The 16,162-nt window shown below is 52.1% G+C and overlaps 1 protein-coding gene across 3 annotated transcripts in view; it reads right to left on the bottom strand.

Moving 5' to 3' along the window:
• Positions 1–16,162, bottom strand: part of PTGIS (prostaglandin I2 synthase) — a 43,512-nt gene that overhangs the window by 3,304 nt on the left and 24,046 nt on the right. For all 3 annotated transcript variants that reach the window (XM_001501166.6, XM_070246922.1, XM_070246923.1), the window contains 4 exons: positions 12,647–12,828; positions 5,689–5,857; positions 4,533–4,714; positions 3,016–3,167 (listed from right to left, as the gene is read on the bottom strand). In XM_001501166.6, coding sequence (XP_001501216.4) covers positions 3,016–3,167; positions 4,533–4,714; positions 5,689–5,857; positions 12,647–12,828 — 685 coding nt within the window. The remainder of the gene's footprint in view (positions 1–3,015; positions 3,168–4,532; positions 4,715–5,688; positions 5,858–12,646; positions 12,829–16,162) is intronic.

The raw sequence follows: 16,162 nt of genomic DNA on the forward strand, positions 1-16,162 counted from the left end.
AGATGGCGGTGAAAGTGGGAGGGAGAGCCGGGGCTTGTCCAGAGTCAGGCAGGAAAGTGACGGCTCCCTCCTGAGTCCAGCTCCAACTCCGACTTTGGGAAAAGGAGAGTGAGAGAGCAGAGTGGGAAGTCCACCAGCCCCTCCACATCGGCTGCCCCTCAGGGTGAGGCAGGCCCACTGGCCGGTTCTGGCTGACGGTCATGGGCAGAAGTGACGAGGGTCACTGCCACCCCAAAGCATTTCAGAGCCAGTGAAATGGCTCCAGCTTTCTCTCCTGCCTGACAGATGTGTGGGCCTCATGTGGAGGTGGCAGAGCCGGAAGGTGGAAAGAGCCTGGGCCAGGAGTCTCTTCACGGAGAGGAGGAGCCCCCAGAACCCACAGCCGACTTCGTGAGTGGGAATTGTTCCTTTGTCTTACAAGCCACTGAGACTGGGGGTCATTTGTTACAGCAGCATAGCCTCCCTGCTCCTAATTAACATGGACAGTGACCCTTCCTGACTCCCCGGACCATATGCATCCCCCACCCCGACCCCAGCCTCCTGGAACACTTACTGTCTGCCCTGGTCAGGGCTGCCGGACCACAGGCTGCCTATGCGAGATGAGAAGCAGGCACCACCCCCACCCCCAAGACATTTTACTGCCCTCTGTGGGGGAAAACTGTTATAATATGCAGACTTTGCCAGAACAAGCACTCTTCACTGCCATCTTCTGGAAAGCTGATCTAATAAGCGTGCAAACCACGTGCATGACGTGGTCAGTGTGCCTGTAAGTGCAGTGGCAGCCTCCCTGACGTTGACTGGTGCCTGCCCAGCTTCCTGGTCTTACGTGCCACCACCTGTGTCAATAAGGGTCAGGGCTGCATCTTCTGCTGTGTCCCACCAGCCTCCCCCGCCGTGAACCAGGTGCCCAACGCGGGACCGACCCAGGGCAGGGCGTCTTTGATCTCACCAAAGGAGTGAAGAAGAGGCAAGACAGGATGGATGGAAGCCCGCGCCCAGGACAGGAGAGCTGGGCGCACAGTGGGGCTCTGCCTCTTAAGGGCGTGGCACCCTCGTCAAGTTTCTTTCCCAGTCTGGGCCTCAGTTTCCCCATCTAGTCAAACAGGGTCAAAGAGGTGGGATGGATCCCTTCCAGCTCTGAAGCTGTAGGATACTGGAGGGTGGGTTTCTGTAGGTGGGGGTTGTGTGCCCACTCCTGGATTTGGATCCTGGCACGTCCGTTACCGGTGCACGACCATGGCAACGACCGACCTCTCTGGAGTCAGGGTTAGACCGACACTCGCCTAGCAGGGTTGCCGTGACGATCAAGTGAGATGAAAATAATCACAAATGAGCTAACTTATTGAGTGTGCCAGACACTGCGCTAAGCCTTTAGGGTCCACTATCTCTTTATCTGTCCCCAGACTTCACGAGGCAGGAAGTGCAGTTGGTTCTGCTGTAACCCCAGTTTTGGACATGTGAGTCTGTCCCAACGTGATTGAAACACCAGGGCACAAACGAAGCGTAAAGCAAATTTCACATTAGCTTGTATGTCGTTTCATCTGCAAGAACAGGAGGAGAATGCCAACACCTGCACCCAGCGCAGCCAAGCTGAGCGGGAATTCACGGGACGCATGCGCGGACACTAACTATCCACCGGCGACCTCAGCTCGTAGGGGAGGCCGGGGGGACCCGGGTTTCAGACAACTGTGCTTCCAGCTTCACAGGACCTCGCCGCTGCAGCCCATCCGCGGCCCACTGCCATGCGCTAACTTCAGGTCCTTCTCAAAGTGAAGCCCCACGTTGACTGCAGCACTTAGGGATTTCGTAACCATGTAGTGTGCGTACACCTGTTAAATATTCTTTCCACAAAGGGCTGGCCCCGTGGCCGAGTGGTTAAGTTCGCGCGCTCCGCTGCAGGCGGCCCAGTGTTTCGTTAGTTCGAATCCTGGGCGTGGACATGGCACTGCTCATCAAGCCACGCTGAGGCAGCGTCCCACATGCCACAACTAGAAGGACCCACAACGAAGAATACACAACTATGTATCGGGGGGCTTTGGGGAGAAAAAGGAAAAAATAAAATCTTTAAAAAAAAAAATATTCTTTCCATAAGTTCTTCTCCTTTTTTATGTCACTGATGAGGTTTTTGACTGTGAGGCCCCAGCCGCACTCTTCCCACCATCCCTGTGGTTTTTACCGTGTGATTTTGCAAGGCCGGTGATTTTCAGGGGCGCACAGGAGGCGTCAGAGCAGAACCGACTGCGTTCTCAGCTCCATTTACTGCTGAGAACTCGAGGCCAGAAGGTTAAGGTCATGCGCCCACTCACGTAGCACGATGGCTGACATTAACGATGGTGATATCGGTAATGACGAGAGTCACCAACATGGATGAAGTGCCTCCAACGAGCCAGGCTCTGGGTGAAGCACTTAGATCCGGTTCCTCTGTCCCGACCCCCCTGGGATGTAGAACGATCAGAACCCCCACTTTACAGTTGGAGAAACAGAAGCACAGAAGGCCATGCAGCTTATGATCACACAAGGGCCGGACAGGACACAGCAGATGCCATAATCCCTGGTCCAATCTGTTTGTCATCTGGGGCCAAGTCTCTGAGGGTCCAGGGAACAGGATTTATGCCCACGGGCGTTAAAATAACCAGGAGGGAACAACGACCCTTGGCCGGTCCCTGCCGAGGGGTTCTGAGCCTGCGGGCAGCCACAGACAGCCACGGCCAGCTGCTCGCGCGTCCAGTGTTCGGTATCTGAGTGTCTGGTTGTCGGGACACCAGGCTTGCAGCGAAAACTTGTTGCTGGATCTGATTATTTCAAAAGCGATCAGAAATCTGGCTTTTCAAGGGAGCTCTTCTGAGTCTTAAAAGTTAGCACACATTTTTAAAAACACAAATAAATAGATGTGTGGGCAGGAGACAGCTCACCGGCTATTCGTCTGGAGCCTCTGTCCTAAACCATTCTCCTGGAGAGGAGGACGGGAGCCAGCCAGCTGGAGCAGAAGCGCCCCCCACCCCGCCCCACACTCACTGTTTGATGCTGCTGGTGGCGTAGGCCCTGCCCAGGCACTGGTTGTGCCCCGCCCCCCACGGCACGCTGTAATTCTTCAGTCGCTTCCCGTCCTTGTAAAAGTCCTTCTTCTCGGTTCCATCAGGGTTCAGGAATCGGTTGTACTGAAATACCTGAAACAGGAAGAAGGCCCTTTTCTGACTCCGTCTCCACAAACGTGTGCACCAAGGAAGACGCACGAGGATGTCCGTCACGGTCTCGTTTATCAGAGGGAAGAACTGGAAACACTGTAAAGGCCAACTGAGAGGGGACGGGTTACAAGATTGTGTCAGCTAATTAAAAGGCTGAGCTTGGTCTCTGTGTGCTGACATGGAAAGAATTTTTAGCACTGGTTGTTGAGTGGAAAAAGCAAGTTTTGGAATAGCATGTATTGTATGATCCTATACACACACGTATGTGTGTGAGCATGTTGTGTGTGTCTGTAAAGGTGTAAAAATAATTTAAAGGATGTACTCCAAACCATTGTTAGGGAACAGGAAAGGAAGGGAAATGAAGAAAACTTTTTGGTTTTAAATATGTCCATATATTTCTATTTTACAAGTATATATTACTTTTGAAATTTAGAATAAAAGAAATTAAAATTACTTTCAAAAAAGAGAATGTCAATTTCCTTTGGTTCCATCATAGAGCGGTCATGTAAGGATTGTAGCTGAGCACAGGGCTGGGCAAGGAGTAGGTGCTGAATGAAAGATGGGCGGAAAGGTAGGTGAATGGACCAGTGAATAGAACAGTGAATAAATTAATAGGTGGAAGGGTGATCTGATGGATTGATGGATAGACTGATGGATAGATAGGTGGGTGGATGGGTGGATGGATAGGTGGATGGGTGGATGGATGGGTGGATGGACAAGTGGACGGGTGGGTGCATGGGTGGGTGGCTGGATGGACAGGTGGATGGATGGATGGGTGGATGAGTGGATGTGTGGATAGGTGGACGGATGGGTGGATGGATGAGTGGATGGGTACATGGGTGGGTGGATGTATGGATTAATGGATGCGTGGATGGATGAATAGATAAATACGTAGATGGATGGATGGGTGGGTGGGTGGATGGATGGATGGATGGATGGATGAGCGTATGGCACAGGGCCTGGCACACAGTAAGCAGCCAAATCTGTTAGCAATTGTGAAAGTCTGTCCCAACTTGAAGCCCAGGGAAAGGAAAAAGTGTTGAGAAACTGACATTATAACATTCCAAAAAAAGGAAACTCACTCAGGTATCACTTAACAAAGCACTCAGTGTGTGCCAGGCAGTGCGAAAGCCTTTCTTCCATGATCTCATTTAATGCTCCTGACAACCCTGTGAGGCAGGTGCTATTATGAGGTCCATTTCACAGGCGAAGAAACAGTGACACAGAGAGGTGAAGAAATCTGGGCAAGGTCACACAGCAAACAAAGGGCAGAATTGGGCTGCCACTCAGATCTCACTGATCCCAAAACCACTGATCTTCTCCCACGGTCCTTGGTATGCCATTTACCTCTGGGTCTGTGTAGACTTCCGGGTCCTTCTGCGGACTCAGGAAAGGAAAGAGGAGGAGGCGGTCACCACGTCGCAGGGTGAATTCCCGCCCGTCCGCCATGGGCAGGGCCAGGTCCACCATGACCTCGCGAGTGATGAAGGGTGCAGCTGTGAGCCTGAGGGTCTCGCTCAGCACGCTGTCTGCAAGGGACAGCAACAGTGAAGGGTCAGCAGCTGTCCTCTCACTCACTCGAATGCCACCCCAGCCGTCAGTTTGCAGAGAAAGGTGGGGAAGCTCAGACACGGTGCACGACTTGCCCACTGTCACACAGTGAAGTCAAAAAAGGCCAAGTGATAAGATGTGATTGCTACAGTCCTTCAGAGACCTCGGACATGAGGCTTTGCGTCTGACCCCCAAGAAGAGCTGTCAGGGAAGGTGGGAGCTAGGGAGATACCAGAGAAGGCTAGGGAGAGAGCAGGGCCATCAATACTGGTTGTTTCTGCCTGCCCAGCCTACATTCCCCTTCTGGAAACAGCTCCCTGATTTTTCTCTGGGGACCAGTACTCTCCCACTTTCAGGGGTTGGGCTGTTGATTCCACTCCCAACTCCTGGGATTGGCCAATCAGACATCCCAACTCTCTGAATCCCATGATTGGTTCAAGATGGACATATGACCCAAAAGAGCCAATGAGACACATTCCTGGGACTTCGGGTAGGAATGTTGCAGAGAAGCACACCCTCACAGGGCCAAGAACACATCAGCCTGGGGCCATCTTGTCAGCCTGAGACTGGAGCCAACCCAGCAAAAAATGGGGCTGAGAGATGGAGAGAGACTGAGTCCTAATGACATTGCTAAAGCACCTGGATCCATCCATGCCTGAAGCCAGATACCTTTGGACTTTTCAGTTACATGCTCCAAATAAAGTCCCTTTTCTGCTTCAGCCAGTTTAAGTTTTCTGCCACTTGTAACCAGAAATCTCCTACTGAGACCATGAGCCTCAGGCAGCTGAGACCAGGGCATGGAGATGCCACATCTAAGATAGGAGGCCCAGAGGGACCCTAGGTCAGAGGACACTGATGGACCCCGGGTGATGGGAGCCCATGCTGGGGAGGGCTTAGGGGGCCCATGATGACCCAGTCTTTGGGGCTATCCTGGAGGGTCTGGCCATCTCACCAAGCACAGGCATGCTGTCTAAAACCTTCTGTGGGAGGGTGGTCATCTGCGAGACAGGCTGCTCTGCTTGCAAGAGGATCTGTTCAAGCTCTCCACGGACGGCAGCCAGGGCCTCAGGATTCTTGAGAAGGAAGAGCAGGAGCCAGAAGGCAGCAGGACCCATGTTCCCCTGCAACGAGAAGGAGTCCCCGTGGTACCATCAGGAGAGCACACCTGGGGGGAGGGCGGGCCAGTCTGTGCCACAGACACAGTCCTGGCCAAGGCACAGGGGTCAGTAGGTTCTCACCCCTGCCAGGCATCGAGGCATGACTCACGTCCATCTTCAGTCTCAGGACATGGCCAAAATATGCTGCATGGCTTTGGTGCAGCCCAGTGCCTACTTCAAGGTCATTCTTGGCATCCCTGACCTTGAGCAAAATCACTGATCTGAGATCACATAGGTGATCTTCATAGCCAATCAGCAAAAAAGTGTCAGTAATAGGAATGAAGCGTGTCAATTCAGATTACAGTTAACATCTGAGGATGACTGCCCTCCCCCAAATCCTGCTCCCACGCCCCTCGCCGCGTGACTGCGCTTCTTCCTCCCATTAAAGAGGCAGAGGGTATTTCTCTGGCCCCTGAATTTGGGCTCAGCCATGTGACTTGCTTTGGCCAACAGCACGAGGCAGAACTGACAGAACAGAACGGCGGTTCCAAGTCTAGGCCTTGAGAGACCGTGTGTATTTCTGCTCACCGGCTCGCCTGCTGGTCCCCAGAGGAGGAACAGAGACACAGAGCAGAGCTGGCTGTCCAGCTGAGCCCAGCGAGACCAGGGGACTCCCGGTGGACCCACAGACACGTGAGTTAGGTAAACGCTCATCAGTGGACGGCACTGGGTTTTTGTGGTTGTTTGTTACACAACAATAGCGAACTGATACAGTATCTGAATATTTGCTTTCAAATCTTTGAGGATTGTCTACGTATAAAGAAAGCAGCAACAGTCGATGATGACCGTGAAAGCTGTGGATTTCTTGAAGAAAAATTATTTAAAACTTCCCAATAGTTAAATAATTAGGAAAATTGATGGAATGTCTTGCTCCAAGACGTCAGCCTTAGCTGAACAATTAACAGTCAGGGATCCAGCATGTGGCTACAATGCGCACAGGGCAGCCTTAAACGAGACGTGGGCAAATACCACCTCACCTCAGTTTGGAGAAGATTCGTGTCTACCATAAATGACCATCCTACCCAATCATAATACTGAAATAGTAAATAGTCATAAATACCATGTTTCCCTAGTAATTCTATTCCAGACATAATTGCACAGAGAAAAACACATTTGCCCAAGGATACTTATAGCAGTGCTGATCTAACAGTGACAGATCGGAAGCATCCTCAATGTCTATCAATAGGAGATCAATGAGATCAATGACGATCCAGCCATCAGGAGACGGTACAGGAAGTCATTACAAAGCAGCTGGCTCTGTGCGCACTGACGTGAGACTATAGCCAAGACACAAGGGAGCACGCAGACGGCAAGATGCAGAATGGGGGCTCAGCGTGCTTCCACGGTGCGGATGTTCAAGGAGGGACAGAGATGAAGAAGCAGAGACGACCTCTAGGAGACACAAGAAACCGGCGACCGAGGCTGCCTCTGAGACAGAAGCTGCGAGGATGGGAGGACAGGGCGGGGAGACTGGCTTTTCACTGCATATGTCCTTTTAAAGTGTTTGAATTTTCTAAATCAATGCACTACTTTTAAGTGGAATGAAAGTGAATGATTTTTAGAGGGTTCTGCAATGACACAGAGAAATGCTGATGATACAATATTAAGTAAAATTAAAGTTGGATTTAAAAAAAACTGCATGATCTTAACCACAGAAGAAAAACATATGGAAAAAGGCAGTAAAGAAATGCCCCAAAGCCTCAAGGATGGTGAAACGGGTTTTCCCTCTTTCTTTTTCTTTTGCTACCGTGATGAAGTCAGAGCTAAGGAGGTGCCACGGTCGCCGGCTCAGTCTTCCTGTGGAGCAGGCACCACTGCCACGCCCGTCACTGAAAAGGGGCACTCAGCACTCCCTGGTCCCTCCCCACCGCCCAGCACACAGCGGGAGCTCAGTGGTGTGTGTCAGGTGGGCCAGGGCCTCCAAGGCAGCCTGGGAGGTGGGCTGGGACCAGGCAGAGCTGGGCTCAAATCCCAGCTCCCCGCACCCTGTGACTCTGGACAATCACCCCCAACTCTGGGTCTCAGAACCTCCCTCTTGGTAAAATGAGGATAACAATATGCCCACTCCAGGGGCCGCCACACGGTCGCTGAGACTGAATGCAGGTGACCCCCACGGTGGGCACAGAGTGGGTGCTCAGAAGTGGTTTCCACCTCCCACCGGCCCCTCCCCAGGGTTTGAGAACAAGTGGGGGCCTCGGATGCTCTCTGAGATTTCCTCCGTCACCCCAGGTCCGGCCGAGACCAGCAAGGTCACTTGTTGTCTATCACTTAAATAGCCAGGGGAATGTAGGCGATAGATAACACAGCTTTGGGTTAACTCAGCGCCAAGGCCATTGTATCTTGCCGGGAGAGTCAGGTGGGGGCCCCCGCTCACTAATTACAAAGCAGGAGTGGAACACGAGGCTGCTTGCTTAGCCCCTCTTTCAGAAAAAAGCTGTGGCAAGTTAGGGAGGTGACAAAGACCACCTTCCACTCACAGATGTGTGAGTGTGTGTGCGTGTGCACGTGCACGTGTGCTCACACAACCATAAGAGATTCTGAATTCGCTATCCTGGAAGTCGAGCTTTCTCCCATGGGGTCTTGCCTCAGTTTACCCAGGAGGACATTTCCGATCTAACCTCATTTTCTCCCACTGCAGTGAAGCCAGTCGCCTGGTCCACCACCCGAGTGCAGCGCCCATCCTGTGCATGGCGGAGCTGACCTCCAGGGGCGCTCTGTGCCAGGCGCTGCGCTGGGCGACTCCCGCGCGCCCTCATGTGGCCTCCTCGCGGCACTGTCAGTCGGGGGAGCGGGGGACACCTGCCGCCCTGCCGGCCCACATCCGCTCCTTCGCCCTGTCTGCCTTCGGAGAGCCACCTTCCTTCACTCCAAGTCCGCGTAGATCATCGGGGCTGACCCGCCCCCGCCAGACCTCAGGGGTGGCCACGTGCCCCAGGCCGGCCACTCCGCCAGCGATGGACTCAGGGGACGCGGGGCCCTGGGCTGGGCCAATGAGTGTCAGACTCAGCGTTTGTCCTAGAATTCATGGGAAACAGAAGCCCTCCTCCAAGGGGACTGCCAGATGGCCAGGGGCAGCTGGTGGCAGTCACTGCCGCCACGTGGGGGAGCCCATCCGAGGCTGGGGCCACCAGAGAAGAGAGCGGAGCGAGGGACAGGAGATCACGGATTATATTTCTTTTCATTTTCTTGTGATTAAAAAATACATTTTTAAGGGGATTAAAAAAATCCCTGTGTGCCTTGTGATATCCGGGATTGGATCCTGGAAGAGAAAAAGGACACTAGTGGAAAAACTGGGAAAATCTGAATGGAGTAGGCCTGTGAGTTAAGGGCAACGCGCCAAGGCTAATTTCTTGGTTTTGAAAAATGCATCGCCGTTCAGTAAGATGTTCACGGCAGAGGAAGCGGTGAAGGGTCCAGGGGGCTCTCTGTGCCATGTGTGCAACTGTTCAAGAATCCCGGATTGCCTCCGAATAAAACTGCTGAGGGAAAAACCCCAGGCCTGTGCACAGTGATTATTCTTATCACCCCCTCTTCAGGATGGTGACACAAAGCCCAGAGAAGCCAAGTGAGCTGTCCAAGGTCACACAGCTAGTTAGCGGCAGAGCTGGGATTCCACCCGAGTCTGCCCGACCGGAAACTCCGCTCTTGCTTTTCGCCGCCAGGGCGCAGGGCCTCAGGGGGTCTCAGCGTCTGTGGTCACTGGCTCAGCTGAACTGTCTCTGCCCTGGTGGCTCCCACAGCTCCCCCAGTCCCCTCTCTCCCCACCCCTGCAGGACCACCCAGGAGTTCCTGGGGCCCTGGGGCCATGGCTGTTGAGGATACGACCAGGGCTGAAGGCCGAGCCAGCGGTGGGGAATGAAGAGAAGAATGAAAGTTGACTGATGGGGCCAAGGGAGTCCCCGCCTGGCCAGGGTCACCAGGGCCATGCACTGCCCAAGAGCTCAGAGCTGGGAGGGAAGCCCGGGCTGGGATGGGCGTGCCAGGGCAGGCCTCGGTGAACTCTTCTCCCTCTGCCCGCCCCAAGCCCCGTCCCCTGAGAGCCGGCCTCACCCGCTGCCTGGACCTTAGAGCTCAGCCCACTGGGTCCTTCTCGAGGCCCCCGGATGCTGGAGCCTCCATCAGCCTCGACCCCAGGCTCTGGGGTTCTGGATTCATGGAGCCTTTGCGAGGCTCCTGCGAGATGTTTGTAAAGCACTCAACAGGATGACTGGCACATGGTAGGCACCTGATATCTTTTGAAATTATTTTTCCTGACTCGACTCTGATCAGATAAAAACAATCACAGCCACCATTTCTCAACCTCTTGGAACACTTTCCGCACCGGCTTCTGGGCTGCTCGCTTGGTCCATCCCCTCATCCCCACCTCAGGGCCTTTGCACCTGCTGCCCCCTGCCTGGATGCCCTCATCCTGTATATCCACATGGCTCATTCCCTCACTTCCTTCAAGTTTCTGCTCGGATGTCACCTTCTTGGTGAGGCCTTCCTTGACTCGCCTCCGTACAGCAGCACTCTGCTAGTCCCTTCCACTGCTTTCTCCACTCTCCATAGAACTTATTACCTCTAATATATTGTATATACTTACTTGTTGATTGTCTGTCTTCTCCCAGCAGAATGTCAGCTCCCTAAGGGCAGCATCTTTGCTCTGCTCACTGCTCTATCCCCTGCTTCTAGAACGGTGCCCGGCTCACGGTGGGCCCTCACTAATATTTGTCACTGTTCACTGAGCTCCAGTTAGTTATCTGCCAAGCACGGTTACAGGACTTCATGTGTCCCCTCCTTTCATCATCATCACAACACCTTGAGGAAGCGGCTGCCACCTCCATTTTCCAGATGAGTAAACTGAGGCACTGAGAAGGTAAGTGGCTGACTTGTCAGGAAGCGGCGAAGTCAAGACTCAGATCCAGGCAGGCGGGTCACAGAGCCTATGCCTGAAGTTCTGGATGCTACCACAACTCAGCCCCAGAGGACGTCCTGTCCCCACCTCCCCAGTTCTCCCCCGCCGCCAAGGGCCGTGCCCTGGGCTTTCTCCACTCAAGCCCCCCCGCCAGCGTCCAGTTCTGCTGACAGAGGTCACTTCTGCAAGGGATTCTGGGCACAGTTTGGAGCTCCAACTCTCTGCCCATAAATATGTTATTAGGCATTAACGGGTCCCCAACTGCTGATTAAACCCAGCCGCCAGTCTTTGCCTGCAAGGACCGTTAATGGCTTAAGAGAAAACTAAAAATAAGTCGCAAGTCGATGGGAGAGGAATTACCCAGAAATGTCAGCTTGTGCAACTGTCACTGCAGAGAGGACGCCAAGACAAGGCGTGGGGCTCCGAGGTCAGGCGGAGGCAGCAGCCAGGCCCCGCCTTCTCTCACCCCAGTAGCCAGCCCATCACCAAATCCACTGGTGCTGTCTTCCCTGTTTCCAGAATCCGTCCACTTCCTCATCATCTCCATGGCTACCACCTGGTCCTGCCACCACTGTCTCCTCATTGGTGTCCCTGCTCTGCCCTTACTCCTCACATCCTGTCCCTCCTCTGCTCAGAATTCCCAGGGCTCCTACCTCACCCAGAGAAAATCCACAAGGCTCTCCATGATCAGTTCTCTCAGTCCCACTTCCCCTCCTCACTCTGCTTCAGCCACACTCAACTCTTTGCTATTGCCCAAACACCCAGCATGATCCAACCCCAGGACCTTTGCACTTGCTGTTTCCCCTGCCTAAAATATTCTATCCTCACATCTTCCCCAAGTCTCCAAATCCAGCTCTTATCATCCAGGCTCAGCTCAAACATCTCCCCTTCAGAGACCTCCCTCACCACCCGGCTAGAGCAGACCCCCAGGGTCTCTCTATCGACGACCCAGTTTTCTAGCCTGCATATCAGCTCCTAAAGTCACCCTGAATGGGTCTCCTTGCCTGTGCCCCACCCCCATCGCAGCTGAAACATAAGCAACACAAAGCAGGAACTTTTACATGATTCTTCAAATTAACTGGTCTGCACTTTGATAATGTCAAGGTCATGAAGAGCAATGAGAGGCACAGAAATTGTTCCATATTAAAGAAATCTAAAACGGCAGAAGGACTAAATGTACCGTGTAGTCTGGACTGGATGCTCGACCGAGATGAGCCACAAAGGACATTACTGGAACAACCGGCAAAATTGGAAAACGGACGGTGTATTAGATAATGAGCCTGTATCTGGGTCAATCGTCCGGAATTTGATCATTGCCCTGCCGTTGTGTGAGAGGATGTTCTTGCTCCTGGGAGAGGCACGCTGAAGTAATCAGGGGTAAACAGTCAGGACGTCTGCAACTTATTTGCGAATGAATCAATACAATAAGCTCGGTGGGAGAGAGAGGAGGCAAATGGGTGGAGTGGAGCGTGAAAACTGAAGCAGCGAAGTGAAATGCAGGCAAGGGCTCCTCCTACTCATACAGCTTCTCTGTACGTCTAACATTTTTCCAAATAAAAAATAAATAAATATGGAATGAACGATCCTGTTCTTGATACTGTGTCACAGTTATGAGAGTCAGGGAGCTGGGCAGACAGCTGGGCGTGCGTGTGCACACCCACCTGCACACTCACATTGGCACACACTCACAAATACACCCCTCACTGCACACTCCTGTGCAGGCATTCGTGTATGCACACTCACCCCGATGCCGGCGTGTGCCTGGCAGCACACACACACCCACAGTCACACACACACACACACACACGCCGCCCCCCCCCCCCCCCCCCCGCTGGAACCGCTCGCACGCCCTCGCCCACCTGCGTGGCCCACAGCTGCAGCGCCAGAGCCCGCGCCTGCATCTCCTCCGACGCGCCCATCTCCTCCAGGTGCTGCAGGTAGCTGTCCAGCCAGCTGCTCCTGTGGGCCCGGCAGGCCAGCCTGGCTGGGGACAGCAGCTTCCACAGGTGACCTTTGACTTTGCACACCTGGTCCTTATCCCCTGTAGGGACAGAGCACAGAGAGTGGGGGTTACAGATCCACCCCCAGTCCAGGCTGCCCAGCCCTGACCTCCATGAGGACGAGGGTCTGGTGGGTGTCACTCCACGGCGGCTGGGAGCTCCTGGGAAGGAGGCCACAGAGAAGACCTTTAAGCGTTGACTCACTTATTACCCGTCTCAGCCCCATTGGACGGGAGCAAGGGCCTTTGTTGTAGTCACCTGTGTCCCCAGCACTCGGCCCATAGTAAGTGCTCAATAAATATGCATCAAATGAATGGCGTTTCTTTACACAGCAGGGGAAGGAACAGGAAACGCTGAGCAGCAGTCTCCCTTCCCAGGGTCCGGCCCGAGAGCAATGTCCGGCCACGTGCAGGTGGAGGTCACACGAGCAGACTCAGCATAGCTTCGTTCAGGAGACATGAGAACGACCCAACGGACCGTCAACAGGGAACACATTGGTCTGGGGTCTCCAGCTCAGCTGCCCCAGGGAAGGCAGGTGAAGCGAATGAGGCAGGAGGGTCAGGAAGCGCCGCGGGGAACGGAGCCCCCCTGACCAGCCCTCGGCCTGACAGAGAAGCGCAGCCCATCGCGGCCAGGGAGCCCGAGCTTTCAGAAGAAGCTGAAAGTCCAGATGCTCACGTGGAATCTTCTGGTATTTTTCAAGGTTAGCGTCTAAGTAAGAGATTCTCAGTCAGTGTGCAGGCCACACAAGCAACTCTGAAGGCCGGCTTTGGCCCACAGATCACCAGTTTGCAATCACCATTAAATAAACAGTGGTGTGTTATTTCTGGAAAACCAAACAGCAATGGAAACAAATGAGAAAGTTCTTTACGTACAGACCTAGACGTCCCACGAGGGCAGACTGTTGAGGGTATAAATTTAGCCAGCTGCTGATTATTTATATACTGTGTTAAGGCTATAAGCTGTGCTATATTTATATACAGACACGCAAACGTAAGATTTGGTTTCTTCAAAATCACTGCTTGGAAAAGTGGAAGTCACTTTGGGTTGCTACGAAATTCCAAAGTACTGGAACCCATTTCATGGGCTTTTCTGAACCAGAAAGCAGTGTTAATAGGAAGACCCATCCACCCAATGCTTCTAAGCTGGGCTGCATGTTACAGGGTGTTTGAAAGAGTGGAAAATGTAGGCTAAGCTTATTTTTTTAAGTATGTTACATTTTCAAATAATATGCTCCATGTGCTTTTCCACAATCTCTGGACACCTTTTCAGGTGACGTACTTCTCAATTTAACGTAGTGAGACCAAATATTCATCTGAAATACATTATTTTCCTGCATTTCCCAGCTTTTGGGGGTCTGGAGAATCACCCAGGAGCTTCCAAATCTCTGGAGGCCCAGGCCCCACTTGAGACCAGTCTCGTGGGCATCTCTGGGGTGGGGGGTGGGCCCGGGCAGGTGGGGACTTCAAGCAGGCGAGTGCAGGACGCAGGAAGTGCTGGAGCCACCTCGGCAGATGCTCATTCTGGATGCTGACAGGAGGCATCTGATGGACTAGCTAACAAAGAGGGCCGGGAAATTTCCCAGCGCAGATTTAGAGTGACCGGCATTCTCCGAGGCCGGACAGCACAGCTGCAGAGCTGGAACACCACTGTAAACACAGCTTTTACGGACGACTTCAAAAAGCAGTGCGGTATGAAAACACAACCGCCAGCATGGCAGAAAATATTTGCAAACCACGTGTTTGCTGAAGGCCTACTACCCAGAATATATAAAGAACTCCTACAACTCAACAACAACAAAAACCCACAAAAATCCAACTCAAAAAATGGGCAAAGGACTTAGACCTTTCTCCAAAGGAGATATACGAATGGCCAATAAGCACAGGAAAAGATGCTCAGCATCACCAATCAATCGAACGCCAATCAAACCCCCAATGCAAAACCACCTCATACCCATTAGGGTGGATGGTATCAAAAAAAGTAAAATAACAAGCTAAGATGTGCAAAATCAGAACCCTGTGCATCGCTGGTGGGAGTATAAAAGGGTGCAGCCACTGTGGAAAGGCCGGCACGTCCTCAAAAGGTTAAACACAGAATTACCATTTGATCCAGCAATTCCACTTCTGGATATTCGCTCAAAAGAACCGAAAGCAGGAACTCAAATAGACACTTGTATACCCATGTTCACAGCAGCATTATTCACAATAGTGAAAAGGTGGAAACAACCCAAGTGCCATCAGCAGAGGAATGGAGGAACAAAATGTGTAGACATACAATGGAGCACTATTTGGCCTTAAAAAAGAAGGAAATCTGACACCTGCTACAACATGGATGAATCTTGGAAACATTACACTAAGTGAAATAAGCCGGACACAAAAGGAGAAATATTGTCTGCCTCACTTATCTGAAGCACCTGGAACAGGCAAATTCACAGAGACAGGAAGCAGAAGAAAGGTAACAAGCAGCCGAGAGGAGGGCGACGGGCAGTTACTGTTTAATGGATACAGAGCTTCTGTTGGGCGAGATGAAGAATTTCCGGAAATAGATAACGGCATGGTTACACAACATCGCGAATGGACTTACTGCCACTGAACTGCACACTCAAAAATGGTTAAAATGGTAAAATTTATGTTATGTATATTTTACCACCATTAAAAAAAAGAGGAAAGTATGTGAATGTGATCTGGCAAATGAGCCAAAGATGGTGTTGTATAATAAAAAAAAAAATAGACTAAAAAAAGTTTAAAAAATTAAAGCAGTGCTTTGATCCATGGATCAAATTACAGTACCTCTGCAGAGTCCTTAGAACAGCACAGGGCACGCACTACACCTCACACAAGATATGCCTGTTGCTGCTGTATATTGTTAGAAAAAAAGCAAAGCGCCCATAACAGGGTGTGCGGCATGCATTTGTGGAAAAAAGAGAAAAATAAGAATTTAGTCATATTTGCTTGTATTTGCATAAAAGAACTCTGGAAGATCCACGTGAAACTAAGGAAACCAGCCAACTGGGGAGAGTGGGGATCTAGTGGAAGGGGGGCACAAGAAAGGGAGGGAGATTTTCAGCTACTATTTTATATCCCAATGTGTGAACCACGTGAAACATACTCAAAACCCGCACTCCCCCCAACAAGCAAGTCCCAGTGAAAGATCCTAGAGTCATAGTTTACGGAGTCGAAAAGTTCGGTCCGTATCTCAAACAGCTGATAAGGGAGTGAAGAAGGGGGGGTTCTGGAAAACGGAGTCTGGCGACTCCACCTGGCACCCGGCTGATGGGCAGGATGCTGACGTCACAGGCACAGTCTGAATAAAACCACGTCCCAGAGTGACATTTCTCAACGGGTGGTCGATGCCAGACATGAGCTTAACTTCAGG

Source organism: Equus caballus, chromosome 22 (genome assembly GCF_041296265.1).
Source record: "Equus caballus isolate H_3958 breed thoroughbred chromosome 22, TB-T2T, whole genome shotgun sequence".
Lineage (NCBI taxonomy): Eukaryota > Metazoa > Chordata > Mammalia > Perissodactyla > Equidae > Equus > Equus caballus.